Here is a 26,609-nt window from a genome sequence, read left to right as displayed (position 1 = left end):
AAAGCATATAGCACAGCAACTGTTACATAGTAGTCCATCAACTGTTGGTTCTCTTTGATTTATAAAGATAAGAAGGTGAGTAACTGGAAAAATTGGAAATATTTGGTTTAAATAACAGACAACCTAGGAAATAAGACCTCTTTCTTCAAAAACTGAGTTAGAAGTTCAAACTGCAGGGGCGCCTGAGTGGCTCAGTTGTTAAGCGTCTGCCTTTGGCTCAGGTCATGGTCTCAGGGTCCTGAAATTGAGCCCCGCATTGGGCTCCCTGCTCAGCGGGGAATCTGCTTCTCTTTCTCTCCCTCTGCCCCTCCCCACCACTCATTCTTTATCTCTCTCAAATTAATAAATAAATTTTTTTTTTTTTTTAAAGTTCACACTGCAGTCAGGAATGGAAATTCTAGAATGACAGTGTTTTCTAATGATTACAAGTGAGCTGATTTGGAATGAACTACTTCAGGAGGTGGGGAATCCAACAACACTTCGATTTCCTTTCAGTCTTGTAATTCTGTCATAAAGGTAGAACCCTGGGCATTTTAAATACCTCAGTTTACCTGTATAAAGAAGAATATTGCTTCTAGATAATCTCTGAATCCAGGCCAAACTTCTGTGATTTGTTCCCTTTTCATTGATTTTTGGCCTTACAGAATCCTCTTAATTTACTTTAAGGTACAACTGTAACCGCTATAATGAGGATGACGCAAAGGCAGCAAGAGATGCACAGGAGGTAAGTACGTTTATTTTCAGGTGACAGTTGAACAAGAATGTGCTTACGTGTTTATTAGGGAATAATTCAGCAGAAGTTTTCAATTCTGAAAGAGTTGTGGAAAGACACCCCAGTAAATACTGGGTATCTGTACATTTAGAAAGGGAATCTTATCCAAAATGCCTATCAGTAGCACTCCTGTTTATAGATTTGTTTGCTTTCTTTTAATTAATCTAGTCATGTAGCACAGTATTTGTTAAATAGTTTTGCTGCTGTTTATATACATTCTTTTTTTTTTTTTTTTTAATCTCATTATTCATCAAGAAGTGGTAAGGATTATAGATGAGCTGATTTAGAATGGACTGCCTCAGGAGGGGAGAGTTCCCTGTTACTAGTTAGGGATATAACTCACTGTTGTAGATGGATTCAAACACTAGGTGTGAATTATCTTCATCAACACTTTGAGTTCCTTTCAGCTTAGTAATTCTGTCATAATTGTAGAATCCTGGAATTTAATTATTCCTTACATTAGTCTATTCCATATTGAAATTCCCTGGTTGTCCCAAAAATGTTCTTTTCAAATGGTTTTCCTTACTAGGATGACATTCAAAACATCTGCTGCTTATTTTTTTACTTTTTAAATGTTCCTTTAAAATTGATTTCTAATTGAAAAGACCATAAATACAAAAGAATATATACAGCCTAGTCTATCATATTGTTAGAAGTGAGAGTTCTGTGTCTCATTTTTTTAAAAAGCTGGAAAATAATATTTTGTATTTATAAATGATGAATGGTGTTTCACAGATTCTCACAATATCTGTGTTCCTTTTAAAGGGAAAAAAATGCCCACAAATTCCAGTGTTGATTTAAATTATATTCACTATAAAATTACTTAAATGTTTCAACATAAAACCAGCTATAAACGTCTATGCTCATATACAACTACACAACCAAACCAAGAAAACTACGAAACCTTTGAGACTCAAGTTAAAATTAATTTGACAGGTAAATTGTTTGTTGAAATAAAATAACTGTTGATAAACTGCTGGATGGCCCAAGTTTTTTTAAATTGAATGGTACTATGCTACTAAGTGCCATGTGGCAACTTGTTTTCCCACCGACTTTTTAGATCTCAGCTATTGTAAACCTTTATTCCTATAGTGCATCATGATTTGGTTTGATCAGAATTTATCATTGATGTATTCTCTTTCACTTGTTTTCCTCATTAGCTTAGTACAGTTAATGTTGCTTAATGCCAGTTTTAGCCATTTCACAAAGTAAGACCTGAAATAAAACTTTTGGTTCTTAATTATAAATTCATTGAGATTATCCCAGAGTGTTTGTGTTTTCTTAGGTTGTCATCAGATTTTAAAATACTTTTAAATCCCATGGTCTGTTTAGACCAGATCATTTGGCTCCCCTACCCCACTCCCATTGAGTATGATTAGACTCCAGTTTGAGATGCATCACACCATGTAGTTTTAATATAAAAGTTGTATACTGAAGAGTCATGCTTTTCCAACCTCCCATTTGGACTTGATTCTACTTTTGTATTTTTTTATTTAGCTCAGTTTGTCATTGCATTTCTTTCTGTTGTTGTTTGTTTTAATATTAGCCTTTCTCCCTATGGCTTTCCCCTTCTGTTTTAAGTAGTCACGATTCTCTTAAATCCTGTTGAAGAAACCATAAATTTCTCTAAAGTTTATTCTAATTCTGATAATAGTTATCCTACAGAGAATAGTCTACAGAGAAATGTTCTTTTTTTTCTTAAGCCGCATTGTATTTTTCCTAATTACCATGGTATAGGCTTTTAGTTTTTACTTCTGAATGAATAGTAATCTAGCTAGATCTAGCCAGATATGTTATTCACCAGTAGAGAAAGTATATGAGTTATCCTTGGCCTCATTTGGGTGCTGGTAGAATCTCTTTCTGAGATCCACAGGGAGGGTGGATTATTGTGCATAGCTTCTAAGCCAGTTTCTAACATGTAGATTCTAGAGGGTAGAACACATTATTTTTCTGGTTTGCATCTTTTGGACTGAACTAGAATCTTCTGATCCTGTGGGTGTACAGAGAAAGACTTTATGAGTGGCTTTATTTGTTTGTTTATTTAGTGGGAGCTGTTCCTCCCAGAATGGAGCACACATTGCATGCTCATCTGGCCTCTTCTTTCCTCACTTTCCCTACTCCCATAATCTGACATACTATTCACGGGGAGTTGTAGCCTTAAAAAGTACTAGAAGGTTGGCACACAGTCCAGAAAGAACATAGATGGGTAGTTGAGTACTTTGGAAAGGTGTACCTGTGTTGTAGAAAGTTGTTGACTTAACATACTGTGCCATGGTGCTGATCATGGTGGACATTTGGATTTTCTTATTTTCTAGGCCAGGAGAATTAGTATACTTTTTCTGTAAAGGGTCAAATGGTAAATATTTTCAGCTTTACAGACTATATGGTCTCTTTACAACTATTCGACTCTGCCTCTGATCTTGTAATGCTAAATCAGCCATAGACTCAGATGAGTAGTCATGCCAGAGTTATGGACAGAAGTTGAACAAAGTTCCAAGTTAACTTTATTTACAAAACCAGGCAGCAGCTGGATTTGGCTCACATGGCCAGAGTTTGCTTTCCCTGCTCTAAGCTCTAAGCAGTCAGGTTTGTTGTTTTGGACTTCTTTTCCAAACTGTTTTTAGGTCATCACTCAGTGCATTTCTCAATCCAGGTTCTGGCATTTGATTTAAAAGTTGGTCTTATTTGCAGTGGTGGAATGGGTTCATGTTGAATTTTAGAGGTATTTTAGTGAGAAGCTATTTTAGAATTATTGAATCATTAAATCAGTTACTAAAGTCCACTAACATCATATATTTTATATGGTAGTTTAGTTTTTCCATTTCATCTTGGAAATTTGACAGACTTGAAAATATTAATGCTTCGGGGGGAGATAAAATGCCAAGCAGATTATATTCTACATATTAGATTTTAGACATAATTGGCATTAATTTTTTGATTAATGCATATTTAATAACATTAATATTGCTTTTAATCTAATAACAATGACATACAATTGGCATAATTTTCCAGTGTACAAGCATTGATTTGATACCTCTCTGATTCTTGAGTAGTAATAATAGATTTTTTTTTTAGATATTTCACTGTTGTTTGATACTGGGTCATGTAATTGGCTAATTATGTGGTTCAGAGTTAGTATTTCTAAGCAGGAACCCAACCATGGGCCTAGTAGCGTCTGTGCTATTTGTAGTCTCTGAGGCATAAGGAGAGGAAGAGGAAATGACAGTAAAAAGAAATACGTAGGGGTGCTTGCGTGGCTCAGTTAGTTAAGCATCAGCCTTTGGCTCAGGTCATGATCCCAGAGTCCTGGGATTGAGTCCCACATCGGGCTCTCTGCTCAGTGGGGAGTCTTTTTCTCCCTCTTCCCCTTACCTTGCTCTTGCTCTCTCTCTCTTGCTCGCTCTCTTAAATAAAAAATCTTAAAAAAGAAATGTGTATGTGTGGTACGAAACCCTTTCATAGTGGTTGCATTTAACAAACATTTATTAATCATTTTCTGCATATTAGACACTAGAGATAACAGTATTACTTTTTGTTTCACTTATTTGTGGAACATAAGGAATAATATGGAGGACATTAGGAGAAGGAAGGGAAAAATGGCGGGGGGGAATTGGAGGGAGAGATGAACCATGAGAGACTATGCACTCTGAGAAACAAACAGAGTTTTAGAGGGAAGGGGGGAGGGGGGATTGGTTAGCCCAGTGATGGGTATTAAGGAGGGCACATACTGCATGGAGCATGGGGTGTTATACGAAAACAATGGATCGTGGATCACCACATCAAAAACCAATGATGTATTGTATGGTGACTAACATAACATAATAAAATTAAAAACAAAAAAAAACAATATTCCTTTTTAAAAAAAACTATCTCTAGAGGGGCGCCTGGGTGGCTCAGTTGGTTAAGCGACTGCCTTCGGCTCAGGTCATGATCCTGGAGTCCCGGGATCGAGTCCCGCATCGGGCTCCCTGCTCGGCAGGGAGTCTGCTTCTCCCTCTCCCGCTCCCCCCTCTTGTGCTCTTTCTCTCTCTCTCTCTCAAATAAATAAATAAAATCGTTAAAAAATAAACAAATAAATAAATAAAAGACTATCTCTAGAGATTTACAGTATACTGTGAGAGACCAAGGTGAATTATTTTTGCAGTCTGATAAATAATATAAAACAAATCTAGACCAGGTGTATTGTTTCTTTGGTAATACTTCATGTATCTTTAAAACACTTTTAATACGGGGCGCCTAGGTGGCTCAGCTGGTTAAGCGTCTGCCTTCAACTCAGGTCATGATCCCAGGGTCCTGGGATCAAGCCCCGCATCGGGCTTCTCCCTCTCCCTCTGCCCCTGCTTGTGCTCCCTCTCTCGCTGTGTCTCTCTCTGTCAAATAAATAAATAGAATCTTTAAAAAAAAAAAAAAAAAACAGATTTGGGGCACCTGGGTGGCTCAGTTGATAAGCATCTGCCTTGGGCTCAGGTCATGATCCCAGGGTCCTGGGATCGAGCCCCACATTGGGCTCCCTGCTGGAAGCCTGCTTCTTCCTCTTCCACTCCCCCTGCTTGTGTTCCCTCTCTCACTGTGTCTCTTTCTGTCAAATAAATAAATAAAATCTTAAAAAAAAAAAAACTTAATATAACTGCAATACCATTATTATCTTTGTATATATGTTTTTAAATTTTTTTTTTTAAAGATTTTATTTATTTATTTGAGAGAGAGAGAATGAAAGACAGAGAGCATGAGAGGGAGGAGGGTCAGAGGGAGAAGCAGACTCCCCGCCGAGCAGGGAGCCCGATGTGGGACTCGATCCCGGGACTCCAGGATCATGACCCGAGCCGAAGGCAGTCGCCTAACCAACTGAGCCACCCAGGCGCCCCCTATATATATTTTTTTTTAAAGCAATACTTTGTTAATATCATTATCCAGTGTTCAAATGTCTCCATTTATCTCATAAATTTTCTTTTATAGTTGGTTCAAATCAGGATCCACACAGGTCCACAAATTGGATTTGATTGATATCTTTTGAGTATTCTCTAATCTATAGGTCTCTACCGTTCCTTTTTCCCCTCCACGTTGCCAGTTATTTGTTGAGGAAACTAAGTCATTTTGTCCTGTAAAATTTTCACATTCTGGATTTTGCTGATTGTAACTCCCTGGTATCATTTAATAGGTTCTTTTATCCCTGTATTTCCTGAAACTGGTGGTTAATTCTAGATACTCAAAATTCAAACTCAGTTGGGGAGTGAGAGGGGCACCTACCTGTTGATACTGTAGACTTTCTTTGGTATTATATGAGGAGTTAGATGATGTCTGGCTGTCACTGTTGTTTTCTACTTTAAAATGTTGATGCTTCTTACTTGTTTACTTATTGCATACTGCAGAACAGTGTTATCCAGTGTAACTGTGATGGAAATGTTCTTTATAAGGCCACTGACAACAAATGGTTATTGAGCACTGGGGAACTGAATTTTTTATTTTAGTTTAAATAGCCACAGGTGTCCAGTGGCTGCCATATTGGGAAGTGCAGCTATAGGATATTCATAGCAGTATTAAATAACAAAAGGTGGTAAGAGATATCTGTTTATTCCTGAGTTTACCTTAAATTCCTATACTGTTTCATCTGTAAATATGGTATCAGCTTTTGTGTGTATTTGATACATTTGTTATAATTACATGTCCATAATTTTTCTTAATGGGACAGCGATCTAGGGCAGCCCTACAGAGGTACCTGTTCTACTGTAATCGCTATATGAACCACATGCAGAGTCTACGCTTTGAGCACAAACTCTATGCTCAGGTAAAGCAGAAAATGGAGGAGATGCAACAGCACAACATGTCCTGGATTGAGGTGCAATTCCTGAAGAAAGCAGTTGATGTCCTCTGCCAGTGTCGTGCCACACTCATGTACACTTATGTCTTCGCTTTCTACCTCAAAAAGAATAACCAGTCCATTATCTTTGAGGTAGGAATAGTTACTGAGTGGGGGAAAATATCCCTGTGTCATAGGTCTACTTGGTCTTTCATAGATAAGATAGAGTTTTAAAGGTTCCTATTTGCTCAGAATTTAGATTTCTTGTCCTAAACTACATTCAAGTTGATGTGGTTTAGCCAGCTAGTGATTAAGTGTGCAGGCTCTGGAGTCAGCCCTGAATTTGAAACTTGACTTAATCACTTTTTAGCTCTGTTGACTTGCAGCAAATTACTTAATGTTATCTATATCTTTATTTTAAAATGGAATAAATACTTCTCAAGGATGTTAACAAGGTTTAAGTGAGACAATACATGTATATTGCTTATATAGCACCTGGCACATCATAAGTTCTCAGTAAAAGCCTTTATTCAGGCAAAACTAATATATGGTATTAGAAGTTAATATGGTGGTCACCTTCGGTGGAAGAGTAATGACTAATGGGGGCTTTTAGCAGTAAAGGTTTTTCGAGTAGACATGCTCATTTAAAATTGATACATAGGGGTGCCTGGGTGGCTCAGTTGGTTAAGCATCTGCCTTTGGCTCAGGTCATGTTCCCAGGGTCCTGGGACCGAACCCTGCGTCGAGCTCCCTGCTCAGTGGGGAGCCTGATTCTTTCGCTCCCCCTGCTGTGCTCTCTCACTCTCTCTTGCTCATTCTCAAATAAATAAAGTCTTTTAAAAAAATTAAAATTAATGTATAATAAAAAAGAATGAGATCTTGCCATTTGCAGCAACATGAATGGACCTAGAGAGTGTAATTCTAATAAGTAAATTGATTTCACTCATGTGGAATTTATAAAACAAAAATAAATGATCAAACAAAAAAAAAAAGGAGGAAAAAAGGCATTCTTAAATACAGAGAACAAACTGGTGGTTGCCAGAGGAGAGGTGGGTGGCTGGATGGTTGAGATAGATGATGGGGATTAAGAGGTATAAACTTCCACTCACAAAATAAATTAATCACAGAGATGAAAAGTATAGCATTGGGAATTTAGTCAATAAGATGGCATTAACGTTTTTTGGTGACAGATGGTGACTACACTTACTGTGATGAGCACTGAATAAAGAATTGTTGAATCACTATATTGTACACCTGAAACTAACGTAAACTGCGTATTAAAAATTGATGCATAAAACACTGATGTCCACAGATGACTAGACAGTAACCCTGACTAGCAGATGGGAATTAAATGGGTAAATGTATAGAACTAGCCATAGTAGTAAAGGATAACAATTTTAATCTTACATGCATTGTTCTCTTAGAAGAAGTAGGTGCAGCCAGCTGTAAACAGGAATGGGTTTATATTTTTTCCTCAAGTTTCCCCTCTCTTTGTGTTTCAGCAGATAGCAGTTTGCAGAACTAGAATATTCCAAAAAGACTTTTCCTAATCACTTTCAGGACTTTTTCTTGATATTCTTCCAGTGGTAATGGGTAAATCTTTTGTTCTTTTAACATAAAAAATTATCCTGGAAAAGAGAACAAGTTGTTAGAGGTGAAAGCGATTAAAGAGCTTACAGGTGCAGAAACCACCTGTGAAAATTACACAGTCAGTGTTGAGAACAGTCTATTGGCAAAGAAGCAGATGGTATATCTTTTAGCTTTCATCTAAGCCAAAATTTACTATGTATTTTTCCTCATTTCTTGCAGAATAACCAAGCAGATCTAGAGAATGCCACAGAGGTGCTTTCGGGCTACCTTGAACGAGATATTTCCCAAGATTCTCTGCAGGATATAAAGCAAAAAGTACAAGATAAGTACAGGTGAGATTTCTTTACCAGTTGTTGAGCAAAAGTTTCTGACCCTATGCCTTCCTTAGTGGCGAAGTTAGATGATTGTGAAACTTGGATTTAGCATATTCAGTAACTGTGTTGCTACCATGTTTCCCACAGATTGCTTCTGTCTTTTGGGCAACGAATTGCAGATAGTAGTGCTAGTCAAGTATTTATCCCATTGGCAGGTTCTGCATCTTCCATTCAGCTTTATCTACTTAGTTGCCACATTGTGAGGAAGAAAGAACCTAAGAAAGGGCAAGTGGTTATTATGAGGAGGGATGACATTAGGGTGCTGGTTGTAGCCTGGGGATTCTGGGGTTCATGGCTGTCGACAAGTGAGCTAACCAAGCTTTTTTAGAGTTTTTATTAGATTTGTTTTTTCTAAGGAGAGGATTACTTTGTCCTAGGGGTAGAGGATACTTCAAAATGTGCTGCCTCTTAAGCTAAAGATGCAAAATGTTTGCTTTCTCAACATGGAGCTGCTGTTTTCCCCAAAGTATATATACTAATATCTTTTTAATAGTAGTAGGAAAATTTGGACATTTGGAAGACTTGGAGATTTAGTTCCAAGTAATATTTTCACTTCCCTTAGTCAGCTATAGTTACTACATTGTGTTTATAGTCACTTTCACAGTTAACAAAGATTTTATAGGTGGGAATCAGTAACCCTTGAAATTATTTCTTTCTGAAACTATTATCTGTAGAATGACAGAATTGAATCAAATGCTTTCTAAGGGACTTAGGAATTTCTTACAATTTATTACTCTAGAATTAATTCTCAAAACTGGGAATCACAACTTTTGAAGAATACCTTTTTAAAATCGGAAAATGGTTTGTTTTTAGCTGTGTACATCTAGACCTGAAATGTGCCTGTTAAAAAAAAAACAAATGCTTCTTCCAGGTCTGGATAAACTGTACGAGTGCCTTTAAAATTAAGTAAATGCCTCTTTTTTTATTATTGGAGGCTGACAAGTGTTTTTTTTTTTCTTTGATTGCAGATACTGTGAGAGTCGACGAAGGGTTTTGTTACAGCATGTGCATGAAGGCTATGAAAAAGATCTGTGGGAGTACATTGAGGACTGAGAATGGCCCTGCATAAAATGAACTCTGAAAACTTTACCATCTAGAGTGCTCATGCAATTAAAACAAAACAAAACAAACACAAACAAGGAGGCACTAAGCCTGTTCTGACACCTCTGGTCTGTAGTACCAGAATTCTGTTTTGTTAACGGAAAGTTTAAGTAAATTATATTGTAATAAAAAAAGGTAGATAAACCATTGTACAACAGTATTCTAGGCCGCCAACAAAAGTGTGACAGACACACTAAAAGCCCTCCAACTTTAACTTGTAACGTAGCTTCATTCTCAAAGCTGACTCCTTTTTTTCTTTTTCTTTTTCCTGAGTATAGTACAGTTAAAATTTAAAACTGCTCCTTGACACTGCTTTTCATGTCCAAACCAGCCATTTTGTTGTACTTTGGTAAAGAACTTCTTCCCCTTCCTCCCCTACACATACAGATACACCCACACACACAGACTGACTCTCTTTCTCTCATACCCCAAGGTCATGAGTGAATTAGTGAATTAGTTCCTTGTAAAGAAAATTCTTGGGGCGGGGAAAGGGGTAGGCAGCAAGAGGAATTAAACAAAAAAACAAAAAACTTTGTATATGACTTTTAAAACAAGAAGACAACACAGTATTTTTCAAAATTGTATATAGCGCATATGCATGGACAAAGCAAGCGTGGCACGTGTTTGCATAATGTTTAATTACAAAAAATATTTATTCTTTAAAAATCTTCAAGATTATGTCTATTTGCTGTGCATTTTCTTTCAGTTTGCTTTATCTTTCCAGGGTTGAGGGTTGGGATAAAGGTGTGTTGGTTTAGCACCTCTGGAAGACCTAACTAGAGCTCTGTGATTTTCCTTTCCTGAGATTACTTTGCCCTTTCTCGTTTTGATATGTCCGTTGCTGGCCATGGGCCTCATGCCTTGAATTCCAGCTCTTGATCAGGGACAGGGAGGTCAAGCTCTGACTAAATGCCATGGCCTGATAAGGGCCGCAAGAGGGAGCTTTTTGCTGTCGTTCAGGAATGACCCAGTCCCCAACCTCCCCCCCTCCCATGGCCTCATTCATCTACCTAAGCCTTTGTGCACCCGTGTCATGCACATACCTGAAGGCTTCCTATGCTCCCTGTCACATCCAGAGGAGACATTTCAACTTTTTTCTTTCTTTTTTTCCCCCCTTAATTGCTGCTTTTGAGCCTTTTAAGATTTTAGTTATGGCTCTTCTCTCACCCCTTCTTTACATTAGGGTGTCAAATAGAATGTTTTTGCTTTAAATATAAATATAAATAAATAGCCATTCACTTAGTTTCAGATTGTGAATTTAAAATGGCAGATACTGAAATTGCTTGTGTGTGTTGCTGTGGGTTCAGTTTGAAGGCAAACACCCCTAGAACATAATATTCCCATCTAGTGCATTTAAATAGAAATCACTGAGTTTGCTTCTTTTCTACTGTCAGCAGATAGGAGAATTAATAATGCATTTTAGCTGTGATGTCCATTTTTATGAAATTTCTACTAAGAGCTATGTTAAAAGTAAAGGATGGTGGTGGTTTTATTAACTATATACCTGTTTAGGCCATTCTGGCTGTGGTATTTTTCAACAGGTCAGCATCCCTAAATCTGTCAGTTTTATACAGGAGTGCATAGTGAGCTAGGCAACTAGATCAAGAGGTCTTAATATTAAATACCAGTTTTCGTGACCTCTTTGTCTTCCTTTAAATGTCTTGCGCCTAGGGAGTGTTTACCATTTGTGAGGCAGCTTTGTCTGCTCTTGCATTGTACATCTTATTACTCCATTGGGAAGTAGGTTCACTTTCCTCTGGCCTTTTGCCTAAGTTAGGCTTTGCTGAATCAACCCTACTTTTCCTTTTAGAAAAAGGTTGTTACATGAGATGTACTTGCAACTGTTCTTTTCCCATCAAAAATCAGTGAATGTTTGCTGAGTATATTATGCTGCTTCCTTAAACCACTTGTCGCTTTAGGATCAACTTCACCCATACCTTTTATCCTCTCCTCCCTTGCCACCTCAGGTGCAAATCTGAACTCAGTGTCTGCTTCTTCCATAGTCTCTTCTCCCCTCTCCCCCGTCATTCATTTGACTTTATTTTAAATGACTGCATCAATCTTAAAAGACATTTATCAAAACTAAGGAGATTTTTTTTTTTTTTAACAGAAAGCTTGAATGAGTTCCTTTCCCTGGTAACTTTGAAAAGCAGCCAGAGTTGCTATCTAGATATATGTGGCTCCCTTAAAATGTTTTGTGTATGTGTGGTGTTTTTAAAAATCTTACCAGTTAACTGCAGTATCTAGGTTTCAGTGTCATGAATCCTCTTTACATGCTGCCCTTGCAACAAGTATCCAAAAACAGTGTGTGCACTTCATATCAGCCCCCACCCATGGAGGAACAGTGCTTTTTAGAGATGCTTTTTAGTTTCAGTGTTGGCATATTACCTAAGGGTATTGCAGGTGTGGGTGCATTCCCTAATTTGTATGGATCAAGGTGAACTGGCCTTTTCTGAACTTCAAGCTTTTAACAGCTATCTCCATATTTGATGGAATTCCCTGAGTTAATTGCTTTCATTGTTAGTAGCTTCAGTGACCCCAGCTGTGATAGGCAAGCCATATTGTATGACAGCTTCCCTATTTCACCTACCTAAGTCTTTTTGTCAGAGACCTAAGTCTTTTTTGTCTATTCACGGTAAGCACCAGGGTCTCCTTGTCTTCTTGAGGGCAGTTACATTGTCTTTTGAAAGTGCATGCTTCATTTGAACAATTCATTGAGCAGTAGATGGACTTTAAATGATTTTCAATAAAATTTTGATCCAAAGCTCAGGATACACACAGTGGTAAAATTGAGTAGCATATAATATCATCAAACTCTAAATTCTGTGTAATTTGCTGCGACCCAGATTGTATGTGTTTTATGTGTGTTTAAATAAATATATTAAATACACATGTGTATACATACACACCTATATAACAGATCCAAGACTGACTGACTTGATTTGAAATGGTTGAATCTGCAGTGTAAAATGTGGTTCAGCCATGATTAGGAACTGAAATTTAGTACAAGAGAGAAAAGGACTTGATGTAACAAAATCTTTTAGCTACAAATCCCGGTATAGAGCACTTGGGGGATGGGAGGGGGCGGGTTGGTGAGACAATCAGATCGGTAAATTGATTAAATGCTCCTAACCCTGTAATTTTGTGCATAGAGCACCCTGTGGTGTGGAAATAACTGTTCTTAGATTTTCATTGTAACTGGACTGTTCAGGTTGCCCAGAGGGAAAGAACATTCCTAATTCTAATAAAATAAACTTTTATTTTGTTATTCCATTAGTTACTTATGTTTATTTTTATAGTTTAAAAAAAGATATATTGGTGGCCCAAGTCACCTATATTATGTGCCTTATTCACTGTTCCTACTTAATATAAAATGATGAGATTTGGTTCAGTTTCTTTGCAGGGAACTGTGAATGAGACCATCCCCAACAATTAACTTGGTTAATGAAGCCTTCGGAGCATTTTCTGAAAGCTTTCCAATTTCTGTCTTGAACATTGAATTTAAATTGCTCTTTGGGTTGTAACAGTGATATTAGATGCTCAGATTTTTGTCAGTTTTTTAAACTATTTTAAAAGTCATTTAAACTCCCTCACATTGCTTCCATTTAGCTCACTCTTAAAGCTACTAAGTATCTCTTGTAGGGGTGGAGGGAGACTTTTTTCTTAGAGAAGGTCCCCATAAATCGGGAGACCCCATCATTGATATTCTAGCCAAATCCAGATTTGAAGACAATTTAATTTGGTTTTATTTGGATCTATACTTATGAGAGTTCATGTATCACTTTTATCTTCAAAGCACTTTAATTTCTATTACTGTCTGTGAGAAGAAAATAAGGCTCAGTGAGGTTAAGTAGCTTGCCCAAGATTTCAGTTCCTTCTATCTGGGACTCAATCAACATTGTACTACCTCTTTGTATATTAATTTAGTCTCAGAATGACCTAGCATTCAGTACCTGGAAAGGTGGCTCTTAACTACAGCATTGTACTTTGAAACCGCATAAAAGACTATATAAATGCCTGTCACTGCTGTTTGAGGAAGGTTAATGTACTATCTCTGATCTTTAATTTGTTGATGCAGTTTCAACAAATGTGGCTCTTTGTTTTGCCCAGTCAAATGAAACCAGCTATGAGAGAAGAATAGCCCTTCCCACCTTGCTGATTAGGACAGGACTCATGGGAAGACTATCCCATGTGATAGTTGAGGGTAAAGGGTTCAGCATTACTTGATTTGATAATAGTGGCCAAGCAATTTGCACTTAATTGGTCTAGTTATTTGTTCAAGTGAATTTTTAATATAAAGAGTTTTGGATAGCCTACTAGAACGTGTTACAGAATTTGTTTTGTAAGTGATAACTGAAAATGTACAAACAACTGAAGTCTACTTGTTCTCAGCATTTCTTGGAACTGGATGGCATATGGGGCTTTAAAAAGATAAGTAGTGAGCATTATGGGGAAATCTTCACTCCTTCAGGAACAGGAAAAAGTGTGGGCCCCTCAGATTTTGTCAGGTTTCTTTGGGGATAAAGTTGGTGTATTTCTGGTTCATTTTAAGGGATCTGCTGCTTAATCTCCCAAGATGAAATCGCTAACCTGGAAATGCTCAACTTGGAAATAAATAGTGCCTATTGTAGGAGTAAACAGACAACTTCTGAGTTTTAATTTTTTGCTTATTGTGGAATTAAATCAGTGTTTAAGGCAACTGTTGGTCTTTTCTCTAGGCAGCAGGTTGGGAAAAATGAGTTTTTTTTGAAAAGCAGTTTTCAGACTATGATTAAACCACAGATACGCTTGTTTAGGGCCATTTTCAGAGTTGGAGCCAATTAGTATATAAATCAATCACACATTGATATGTAGCAGCTCTGACAATACCAAAAGCACAACTTTATTACAGTAATCCAGGGGTGTCAAGTAAGACAGGAATCTCAAAATCATATCTACAAGAGTCAGGTAAATATTTTAATAGACTACTGTGGGCTAAGTGGGCTCTGAGAGGAGCATGGGAAATAAACATGTGAATTCTCAATTTTGAGATGTTGGTAATTCACAATATTCTTAAATGTAGGTCAAAAAAATTACACTTGGGCCATACTGTTTTTCAGTTTGTGTTAATCTTGGGTTTGCTACTGAATGCCACTGTCCATCTGACACACTGGAATCACTAAGCAGAGTAAAAACTAATGCCTACATTGCACCCCGTAGAGATTATGATTTAATCACTTTGGTTGTGTCCTGGGCATCAGTAATTTTTAAAGTCCTATCCTTACCCCCATCCCTGATGATTATGCAACACAGTCTGAGACATGCAGACAAGGTTGGGACAGTTGATCTAGACGTGTATAGTTTCAAGGAAGGGGTATAGGTGAGCACTCTAGGTCATAAAGGACAATGGACCTGTGGCAAATTCACAAGCTCAGGAAAGGGCTATACTGTAGGCCCTAGCTGAGTGGGGTTTGTGGATTGGTGTCTTCTAAGGGTCTAGTGCAAAGTACCCAATTTGTTTTTTGTTAGTTTTCTGGTATGTGGTACACCTTGGAGAAAATAATTCATTTTACAAAACCAAAAGAACAGTAGAACTGATGAGCAGAGTAGAATGTTCCCATCAGTTGGCAATATATTATTCTCTTCCCAAGGGGGAGGAATCTATCTGGGGAGTAAGTTAGTGTAGAGTCCGAGCAAAGGTAGTTGAATGGTTATTAGCAAAGCTGTCATTAAGCTATTTGTGCCAAGTCAATGTACTTAATCACTGAGAGTTAGAGCACTTGAGAGTCTCCAGTTTCTCACTGTTGTTTTCATTCTTGTGTGTTAAAACAGTGGATTTTCCTGTTTTTATTCCCAGTGTGGTGTAGTGGGAAAAAATCTCAATATTAGCCATAGTTTTTTATGGGCTTTTCTTTTGTAAAATGGGGATACTAATAGGAGCTCTAACTTGCTGAGTGCTTCTTGCCAGATGCCTTATATTATCTGTATCTTATAAGCAGCCCTAAAAGTAAACATTGCTATTCTATTTTATAAATGAGAAAACAGGTTCATGGATGATTAACTCACTCAAAAATTAGAGTTTGTGGCAGGGTCATGCTTGTCTAATTCCATGTGTTCATTCCATCATGCTCTATTGTCTGTTTTATGGGGATATTGTGAGAATCAAAGAAAATTAGTTGGAAAACAAAGCCTAGTTACAAATAATAAGCATACTAGTACTAATTTAGACAAAAAAAAAGATCCAGAGCCGTCTCATAGACTCCCAAAGGCAGGATGAGATTGGACCCAGGAACTAAACTGGCATTGTGTATCATCTGTAAATCCACATCATTCTAACAGCTTCTGCTTTTCTTGTCAGCTACCCTGTAGCCCCAGGTGTTACATATTAACTGTGCCAGACAAGTGAGAGAACCACACAGCGGTGGGCCAGGATCATCTGTACAAATGTGGCTTCTGAGAGCTTACCCCTAAGGGTTGGGAGGCAGATCTTGGGAGGTCATGGTTTGCTAGCTGCATGTCACAAAAGTTGTCTTCGACAAAACCAAAATGACCTAAAAATTTTTTTTAAATAAATGTAAAGAATTAGTATATAATAGGCAATTTTGGCTAACTTATTTCATGTTTACAAACTGCTTCAGGTCCATATTTTTTAAACTCACAATCCTGGCTGGCTCAGTTGGAAGAGCGTGTGACCCTTGATCTCAGGGTTGTGAGTGTGAGCCCCACACTGGGTGTAGAGCATACATTAAAAATAAAAAATAAAAATCCTATGAAAGAATTACCATACCCATTTTATAAGTGAGAAAATAGAAGCTCAAAAAAGGTGGGTAATTTTCCTGGGGTATTCCTTTTGTATGTGGCAGAATGAAAATTCAAACCTAGAATCCCTCAGTGATATCCATGGTATCAAGCACTGTTCACTGGAGGTACAGCAGTGAACAGAGTCTGCTGGTTTATCTGAAGCTATTAACCCTGATTCTACACAAAGACTCAATGGATTGTCCAAGGTCCCCCAGACAGTGGCAGAGCTGGAAGTACATTTTGACCATTACACTGTATTTCATCGCACTAGTTGCTTTAGACCAAAAGTACCTGCTAAAGTTACATTCACTGGCTAAGGGATTTCCAGCCTTAGATTGCCCTGGAGACTCAATGACCAGTTCTTATTTTTGGCTCTTCTCTAGTCAAAATGTTTCTTTTGTTGTTAACCTCAGATACTGTACTAAGAAGGACCCAAAGTATGCCTTTTTCTGCCTCACATTTGAGAACCACCCTAGTGTTTTAATGAGAGTTAAGAAACAAGCTTCATATTCTCAAACCCTTTTCAGAAGGCAATCTTACCTATTGTGAGCTGGTTTCCTATGCACAGGGTAACATTTCTTGGCTTGGTGTCTTCTTTGGCACCTGTATAAAAGTTTGGTATTTGCTTTTCAAGCTCCCTGCTTTTTGCCATGGAGTATTCAAGTTACTTTCAGGTTAGGAGTTTTGAAGGTGATCATAGGAATATAAAATTAATTCTGTATAGTAGTTAGTTCTCCAGAGAGTTCTCTAGGCTTTGTAGATTTTAGATTGCCTTCCGATGGCTAATGTTGGTTTCTGTATAAGAACAAAGCGGTGCCCTAGAAGCCACTGAGGTGTGCGTTAAACGGCTGTTTCTTAGAATTGTGAATCTGGGGGTTGTACAGTGAGGATTCAGTTCTCTGGAATCAATAGGCCATGGTGGGATTCCTGGGGAGTAAACAAACAGCGTAGGATTTCATCCCAAATTTTCTGAGGGACACAATCTAAAAACAGTACCTACTGAATTTTCCAGCTTACCCTTACAGGGAGGCTCCCTATGTGTACTCTCTCTCAGCAGGTCACATCATTTGCTCAGAGGGAGTACAGCATAAAACAATAGCCAGCATTTATGGAGCACCTCTTGTGGGCCTACTTGGGCAGTAGACATTCTGATGGAATGCTCTAAAATTGTAAGTTCTTGCATATGCTCTCAAGTCATTTATAACCTAATTGCTGGTCTTCCTGGTATGAACAAAGTTGTTTGCTCATTAATAAATTCCTACCATATAACCCTGCCTTGTGGTTCATTTCTACATAACTAGGGCAAATACTAAAGAGTTTTCTAATAAAGAAGACAGCATAACCTGAGTGTCCCAACAGCTTTGGGGAAAGATGCCTGCTTTGGATAGGAAATGAGTCTGTATCCAAAAATCCTGCACCTGATTTGGAGCATTGTAAAGGTCACGGCTGCAAATGTCAAAGAATGGGCTTAATGAAGAGTGATAGTGTTCTATATGCCTTTGAAGAATTTTTGCTTTTTTTTTTTTTTACTAGCTTGCAATAGAGTAGGTTAATTATTGTACCATCTGTTCGTGTTAAAATCATATTAGTACAAGTCAGTGCCTTACGATGGTCAAATGGTTGCCCACTAACCAGTGGAAATAAACTATTGTTCAACAAAATTGCTTCATAGATTCTAAATGCTATTTCTTTGGGACACTCAATTGTGTGTCCTTTAAGATAAATTCTATAATCAAGGGCCTAGCCTGAACAGACACGGAGGAAGGAGAACAAATCGGATAGGTTAGTAAAGGTTTGGAGACAGATGCTCCTGGAATAGGAATCCTCCACTCACTTTTATTTTAAATTGATATATAGGAATCAATATTTCATAAAATGCGCACATCTTACATGCTAAGTTTGATGTTTTGACAATTGTATACACCTGTGTAATAACAACCCAGAATAAGATAGAGAACATTACCATTAACCCAGAAAGTTCTCTTGTGCATCTTTCAAATAATCTCTGCTCCCATCCCTACTCCAATGACTATTTGCTATTTACTATCATGAAAGATTTGTTTTGCCTGCTTTTGGACTTTATAAAAATGGAATCATATAATATGTACACTTTTGCATCTCGCTCTTCTTTCACTTAAAATGCTTTAAAGATTCAACAGTATTGTATGTTTTGGTAAATTATTCTTTATTGCTAAGTAGTATTTCATTCTATAAATATACCACAATTTGTTTATCCATTCTCCTATTGATAGACTTTTAGGTTGTTTCCAGCTTGGGGCAATTATGAATAAGGCTGCTATGTATATTCTTATGTAAATTTTAAATTTTGTTTTGTGGATACATGTTTTCATTTATCTTGGATAAATGCCGAAGAGTAGAAAATTACTGAGTCATATGGTAAGTGTATGTTTAACTTTTCAAGAAACTGCCTTCCTGTTTTTCAAAGTGGTTTACCATTTTGTATTCCCATCAGTGATAGAGTTCTAGTAGCTCCATATCTTTGTCAGCATTTACTGTTGTTAACAAGTGTTTTTTTTTATTAGCCATTTTGGTCGGTATGAAATAACTCTGATTTTAATTTACATTACATTTCCCTGATAATTAATGATGTTGAGCACTTTTCATATGCTTACCTTACATTTGTATATCTTTCATGAAGTGTCTTTCATGTCTTTTCCCATTGGATTGTCTTTTTGTGATGATTATTCTATGAATTCTGGATACAAGTCCTTTAACGGATATATGTGCTGTGATTTTTGTTGTTTGATTGTAGACAATGGGTTATCTATTCACTTATTGGGATATTTTGATGAGCAGGAATTTTTATTTTGATAAAGTCTATCTTATCAATTTTTTATTTTATAGTTTTATGACCTCCAGGTCACAAAGAACATATTTTCTTCTAAAAGTTTTATGGTTTGGGGTTTTATGTTGAGGTGGATCACAGATGGTCTATGACCCATCTCAGTGGTTTTAAGCTTTACATCTTTGGTTTGGAGTTTTACATTTAGGTATATGATCCATCTCAAATTAATTTTTGTGTTCAAAATGAAGTTTATTTCAACATGGATATCCAGTTTCAGCAACATTTGTTTTAAAAAATTTTTCTTCACCAATTAGATTGACTTGGCAACTTGGTTGAAAATCAATTGACTGGTTATTTCTAGACTCTCTATTCTTTAATCTGAAGAAATTCTTTTAGCCTTTTTCTTATAGTTTCTCTGGAGATGAATTATCTCAGCTTTCATCTGTCAGAGGATGTTTTTATTTTACTTTTATCTTTGGTATTTTAATTGGATATAGAATTCTATGTTGACCTTTTCTTTCTTCTTTCAGTACTTTAGAGAAGTCATTTATTTATCCTCAGGTCTCATTTGTTTCTGGTTGGAAGTCATCCTTCATTTTTTTTTTTTACCTGTGCATAATGTAGGTTCACCCTCCCACCCCCCATGATTATATCTGCTCTTTATCTTTGATCTTCAGCAGATTGACTAGAGATGTTTTTCCTTGTATGTAGTTTACCTAATCTCTCGGATCTGTGTTGATGTTTTTCACTAATATTGGATATTTCTTGTCCATTATCTCTTCAAATATTTCTCTTGTTCCATACTCTCTCACCTCTTCTCCTTCTGGGACTCCACCTTCACATATACTAGATGATTTGATATTATCCTACAGATCTCAGATGATTTTCCCCACATTCTTTTCTCTTGTTCTCAGTTTGGATACTTTTCGTTTAGCTGTCCTTAAGTTCCCTAAATGCTTTCCTGTTAACTCCATCTAATGAATTCTTTATTTCTGATATTGTATTTTTCTTTTTCTTTTTTAAATAAACTTTTTTTTTAAAGATTTTATTTATTTATTCATGAGAGACAGAGAGAGAGAGGCAGAGGGAGAAGCAGGCTCCCAAGGAGCAGGGAGCCCGATGTGGGACTCATCCCAGGACCCTGGGATCATGACCTGAGCCGAAGGCAGACGCTTAACCATCTGAGCCACCCAGGTGCCCACTTTTTTTTTTTTTTTTAAAGTAAACTCTACATCCAGCGTGGGGCTTGAGCTCATGATCCTGAGATCAAGAGTCGCATGCTTCACTGACTGAGCCAGCCAGGTGCTCCTGATACTGTATTTTTCATTTCTAGCATTTCATTATATTTGTATAGTTAACATGTGTCTGCTAAAATTTCCCATTTCTTCATGAATGTTGTCTACATTTCCACTAGATTTTTTAGCATTTTCATCATAGCTATTTCAAAAACCCTATCTATTGATTCCAGTGTTTGGCCTCCACCAGAATTTTTAGCATTTTAATCAGAGTTATTTTAAAGATCCTGATAATTCAGCATCTAGGTTGTCTCTAGTTCTTCTATTGAACCTTTCCTCTGTTACCATGGATCTCATTTTCTTACTTTTGCACGTGCCTTTGATTTGATTGTATGCTAGACATTTTGCACACACACAAAAAACAGGAGAAACCGAAGGAAATATTACTTACCTTCAAAATGGGGCATGCCCATTTTTCTTTCAACCAACTTGAGTAGTGGCTCAGTTAACCTAGGTCTGGGCTTTATTGTGGCTTTAGTTTAATTCAGTTCACCATTAGCTTTAAATTTTGAAGGCAGAATCAGCACTTTCCCTTCAGTAAGTCCTGGGTTTGGGACATTGGCAAGATTCCAGAGATTTGACTTAGCTTCACAGCCAAGTCATCAGTCAGTCTTTGGAAATGTGAGAGATCGCAATGGAGACAAAGTGATCTAGCTGCCAGGTTTTTTTTGGTCAGTGGAATGGGGTATGGGGAGGTATTTCTCTCCATTCCTGTATGTGCCCTATCCTAGTCTTTTGAGGAATAATGCCCACAGTGCTTTGGGGATGGATCTCTCAGCTCTCCTGCCCCACTGCTTAACCTTCAAGAGTGCTTCTGGTGGATTTTTCAGTGTTCCTCCTTTGTTCCCTCCTTTTTAAAGGGTATCTTGCACTTGGGAGAGGCTCCACTTACCTCAAAGGAAGGACTGATCTGTCTCAACTCTTTTATCTACCCCACTCCCACTTCTCATCTGTTATCTCCCCATACTTGGTTAAGATCCAAGAGATAAGATTGGTGAATGGGTTCAGGCTTTCTCTGTGGATTTGGGTTCTCTCGATGCTAATGTCATGCCAGTCTCTATGGGCCTGTTAAAATTTTGTTAAATTTCAACTGGTTTGTCTTTATTCCCCTATGGGGGATTCCTCTTCCCAGCATAGTTCAGCCAGAAATATGAGTAGCCATGGGTCTGTCTCTCCTCTGAAGTGCTAAGTCCTTCATTTATGAAGGTTCATTTATGTTTCTTTATGTCCTTATCTTTCTGATGGGTTTAAAAAGATTTTTTGATCTTTTAGCTAATTTGTCCTTTTCTTTGTTTGCTAGGATGGGAGCTATATCCTCTTGTGATTTTCAATATCCAAATCAGAAGTGAATTCCAGGAATGAGAATTTTCAAAGTGGTTTCATTTACATATTTTACTAACTAGTTTATAAAATTAAAAATAAATGGATAATAAAAAGTCAAATTTTATTCAGTGGTAAACAATGAAAAATAAGTCATCTTCCCATTCTATTTCCCATAGCCCTCTTTACTCCCTGTACAGAGACAAACATCATTACCAGTTTCTTGCAATTTCTTCTCAAAATTTTATTTACAAAATGTGAATATCCTCCCCACCTTATTTTTTTTAAGAAACAGAAGCATACTCTATTTTTTACACTTTACTTTTTTCCATATAATTATTTCACCATCTTGAAGTCTTTTATAGGCTATAATATATGTTAGTATGGATGTACTTTGGTTTATGTAAACAATCCCTGGTGATTCAAGTTGTTGCCAGTAGTTTTTCTCACAATGCAATGTATATTCCTTTGCCCACATTCACTGTTGAGTGTATCTGTGGTATCAGGAATGGGTATATTTAAAGTGCTTCATGAAGGCCACTGGAGCTTCACATTATTTTATAGTGTGTTTCCCTAGGTGTTCCCTGGCTCTTAGGAGTTGGTGGTATGAGTTTTGGGAGGACCAGTACCACACAAGAGGCATAAGGTGCTGTGCTAGAGAGTTGCCTAGCAGGTGACATCAGAACAAAGCTGGCTGGGTTAGACCCTATCAGTGTAGCTGTCTTCCCTTCCTCTCTCCCTCCCTTCCTCTTCTTTTCTTTTTTGGGGGTGTAACTCTTTCTTTATTCATATATTGGGGATGTTAAAAGTTACTGATGCCTGATTCCTCTCCTGCATCCTCAAGCCCTACCATGGGGAAGAAAAAGATAAATGTCATTTTGTTTGTAATGCCTTAACCAGCTGTATGACTGAAATGATCCTGATAAGCAAAATTACATCCAAGGAGGATTTCTAAGGGAAATGAAGACTCATTTGTTATATAAGAATCAGTGTCTTTGTGATTCTGGGATCTTCCTGTGAAGATGTTATGTTTTTTGAGGAATTTGTTCCTAATTACCTATCTAATTAAAGCACATTAAACTTAGTTATTGCAATTTGAGAAACCAACATGCTTTCTTATGAAAAAGGCCCATGCACAGAAAGTGCTCCATCTTTCTCCTAAGATCTGCGATCCAAGGAGAGATATATAAACATAAGATAATAACAACATCTATTTATTTAATAACATAGGCGTAAAGAATGTCATGTAGTCCTCACAGGACCCCTTTCAGGGAGATTTTATATATTGGGAAGTGTGCTTATCTGCTTCCCTAAGACTCCCTATCTCAGTACTTGACTTTACTATTCATCCAGTTGCTTTTAAAGTTAGAAACCTGGTAATTTTCCTGTGATATCTATCCCTCCTTCTCTCATTCTCCCATATCCAGTTCTACAGCATGGAAAAATTTACTTCCTAACATCCTTGAGAATCTATTCACTCTAGTCCAAGTGAACTATTTCATTGTCATTTGTTTGCAGTATCCTTTAGTCTCGCCTAGATTATCAATTCTTATCCCCCTCTTGATTCATTTCACTCATTAGCTAACATGAACTCTTTATTTTTTTAAAGTTTATTCCTTATTTTTTTGAGTGTCTCTAAACTCAATGTGGGGCTCAAACTCATGACCCCAAGATCAAGAGTCACATGCTCTTCTGAGCCAGCCAGATGCACCTAACATGGACTCTAAGTCTGACCTTGTCACTCTTTGCTCAGAACTCTCTAGTGCCTTCCCAATGCCCTTAGAATAAAATCCCTCACATGAGCTCTGTGGATCTGCACCACTAGTCTTTCCTACCTCTTCACCTCTTGCAACCAACTCCTTTCCCCTTTCTTCTTTCCAGCCACACTGGTCTTTTTGTGCTGCAAACTGGCCAAACTTCTTCCATCCTCAGGGCCTTTGCACAAACTCTTCCTTTGCCTTAGGATTCTCCCCAGGCCTTGCCTACATCCTCATCCCTTGTTCCCCAAGCTAATGCCTTATCCCCTAGATTTCATTTTTAAAAATCTCTTACTTCTCTGTCCAAACAAATCTATATTGGATCACCCTGTTATTTGCAATGCTCCCTATTTCTCCTTATTAGCATTTACCACTCTTCTAATTATATAGTTATGTAGTTCTTTTCATTTAATTTTATTTTCTCTAATTGGAATAGGTAGTACATCCACTTGGTAAAAAATCCAAGTTGTACACAAGGCATAGAGTAAAAAGCCTCTTCTCTTCCCTGTCCCTCTATATCCAGTTGTTCTTACTAATAACCACTTTTAACATTTTGAATATCCTTCCAGAGTTATTTTCTGAGTAGACAAGCAATTCTGTATATAATATTCCTCTTCATTTTTTGCCTTCTCTTTATTAACACAGATACTATATACATTTTTCTGTAGTTTGTTTTTATCAGTTAATAATGTATCTTGACAATTCTTCTATGTCAATATGTAAATTGTTGCCTCTTTTCATGTACCAGATAGTATGGGCTTACCATAAAATTTTAACCTCAATTATTAGACATTGAGGTTTTTTTCAGGCTTTGGTTATTACAAACAATGGTGCATTGAATAACTCTGTATGTAAAGTCATTTCCCGCAAATATACCTATAGAATAAATTCCTAGAATTGAAATAAGGGAATTAAAGGCTTTATGCATTTTAAATTTTGTAGTTATTGCCAAACTGCTCTCAATGGAGGTTGTATCAATTCACATTCCCACTAGCCACAGATGAAAAATGCATGTTTCCTGACAACTGTGTTAGTGAAAATTTTTTTCTTTGCCATGTAAGAGGTGGAAAGTATCTCTTGGAAACTTTAATTTGCATGTTTTTTCTTCCTTGCAAAGTTATACTTCATGTTTAACAGCCATTTGTGTTTCTTATTTCGTGTGCTGTTTCTTCATAAATTTTGCTTATCTTATTAATGTCTGATTTCCTCTCTCTACTTTAAGGTCCGTGCTGTGGGTGCAGGGATCTTGTTAGTTTTGTTCATGACATGGTTAGTTCCAGGTGCTAGAATGAAGCTCAAGAAATGACTGGCTCATGTCATGCAGCAGTCAAGTTCAGAACCCATGTTTGACTCCAAAGTCCACATGCTTTTCCACGATCACTCACGGGAAAAACTAAGCTTTTAACTCACCACCCCAGGGGCCTGATGGGTAATGTAAAACGGCTTAAGTGTGTCAGGAAGTGGATTGTGGCAAAATGGCGAACCTAAGTACAGTCGCAGCGGTTTCTCACGTTTTACTGACATTCGGGAATGGAAGCCCACGGTCGGATTTTTACATGCCCCCAGGCCGGGTTTCTGGCTTTCTTGCGAAATCTCCCGGTTTTTAAATATTTCCAGTCAAAACAAGACTGCGCTCACATGCAGCCCACCGGCAGCGGATTTGCCAATTCTGGCGTAGAGAGTGGGAACCTGATGAGGCGAATACCTCAGGCAGTGAAAGCTAAGAAACGAGGAGGTTTTGTTAAAGTCGAGAATGGGGTTCTGTATCCTAGGGTTTGAGGGCCAGGATTCCCGGAAGGACTGAAATAAACGCAAAGTGGCGGAAGGATCGCGCGGTCTTCCCGGCTGTGTCCGGCCAGTCCGGCCAGCGCGATCCCGAGTTTCTCCAGCAGCGCCCAAGACAACGTCGTGGGGGCGGTCAGGGTTGCCGTGGAGGAAGAGAACTGCCCGTGTATTCCCTCACCGGGCCCATCAGCTTCAAGCCGTCGCGAAGCACCACCCGACCCTTCCCAGGTTTCCTGAGGACCCTCCCAGGTGAAGCGTTCAGGCCCGCGATCTCTTTTAGTTCCCCGCTCAGGCCCCTCCCAACTCCCCCAGTGCCACGACTTCCGTTTGCCTGGTCGTCTGGGAAACCGCCAACTTCCGGCCGCGAAGCGGTGGGCGGAGCCAAGATGGCTGAGGAGCCGCTCGTGAAGGTGAGCGCCGAGTTTCTTTTTGGGGTCCCGTCCGGCAAGCAGGCCAGGGCCAGGCCGGGCGGAGCAGAAAGGCGAGGCAGGTTGGCGGGCTGCCTGTGTCCTACGCAGCTGTCCCTGGGGAAGTGCGGAGCGGGCTCTGGAGCTGCTCGGGGTGCGCGGGCCATACAGCCCCGCTCCTGGGAGCTGGTCCCCCTGGGCAAGGCTGACTTCTTTGCAGCGCTGGGCCTGGGCTGGGATTGTGGTCCCTCTTGGGGTGCGCTGGACGGAAAGGGGAGGTTTCATCAGAAATGGCGCTTTTCCTAGTCCCATCTTGTCTGTCTCACGAGGTTTGGAAAGGAAGCACTACCGTTTGTGCAGAGACGGTTTGTGTTTAATCCCCTGGATTAGGAATTGAATATGACAAAGCCTGGAGACTCTGAGCGTCACTGCCTTCTGCCGGTGGGCCGAGACCGTGCTTTTTCTCTGTTGTAATTTAGTTTAGGAAAGTGCTGTTTTGGGATTCAGCTGAAGCTTGAGTTAGGCATTAATTAAACTCCACAGAGCTGCTAATTCAAAGTAGCCCAGATGAATTCGGGATAACCCAGTGGTAGTTATTTGTGAAGTGTATATTTTTAATTGGATCTAATTTCTGTGAAGTTCTCAGTGTGAAACCTTGTTTACGTTGTTTTAGTGTTGGGTTTCAAAGTATGTTCTACTCATTTGTTAGAATGACTTTATTATTTATTTGGAATGTATTGCCCTTTGAAAAACGCTCTGGGAAACATAGGAGACAAAATAGCAGTTTCTGGCTGACTTTTACAACTTAGTTTTGGCCGTTAAGGA

The 26,609-nt window shown here is 38.2% G+C and overlaps 2 protein-coding genes across 6 annotated transcripts in view; both read left to right on the top strand.

Annotated features, from left to right (window-relative positions):
* The window catches only part of ARIH1 (ariadne RBR E3 ubiquitin protein ligase 1), a 123,063-nt gene extending 110,161 nt beyond the window's left edge, over positions 1-12,902 (top strand). For all 3 annotated transcript variants that reach the window (XM_064570178.1, XM_045899743.3, XM_045899744.3), the window contains 4 exons: positions 667-724; positions 6,462-6,722; positions 8,379-8,491; positions 9,502-12,902. In XM_064570178.1, coding sequence (XP_064426248.1) covers positions 667-724; positions 6,462-6,722; positions 8,379-8,491; positions 9,502-9,586 — 517 coding nt within the window. In that variant the 3' untranslated portion in view covers positions 9,587-12,902. The remainder of the gene's footprint in view (positions 1-666; positions 725-6,461; positions 6,723-8,378; positions 8,492-9,501) is intronic.
* Positions 12,903-25,070: 12,168 nt separating this feature from the next.
* Positions 25,071-26,609, top strand: part of BBS4 (Bardet-Biedl syndrome 4) — a 59,649-nt gene continuing 58,110 nt past the window's right edge. The window contains exon 1 of one of the 3 annotated variants that reach the window (XM_064570181.1): positions 25,071-25,787. In XM_064570181.1, coding sequence (XP_064426251.1) covers positions 25,764-25,787 — 24 coding nt within the window. In that variant the 5' untranslated portion in view covers positions 25,071-25,763. Of the gene's footprint in view, positions 25,788-25,948; positions 26,226-26,609 lie in introns of those variants that run through there. The other 2 variants (XM_064570179.1, XM_064570182.1) reach the window with 2 other exon arrangements.

Source organism: Mirounga angustirostris, unplaced genomic scaffold, assembly GCF_029215605.1.
Source record: "Mirounga angustirostris isolate CCGP_5_RB_7025 unplaced genomic scaffold, mMirAng1.0.hap1 SCAF_9, whole genome shotgun sequence".
Taxonomy (NCBI): Eukaryota; Metazoa; Chordata; class Mammalia; order Carnivora; family Phocidae; genus Mirounga; species Mirounga angustirostris.
Note: the sequence above shows the minus strand (reverse complement) of the source record. Positions and strands in the feature narration are given on the sequence as shown.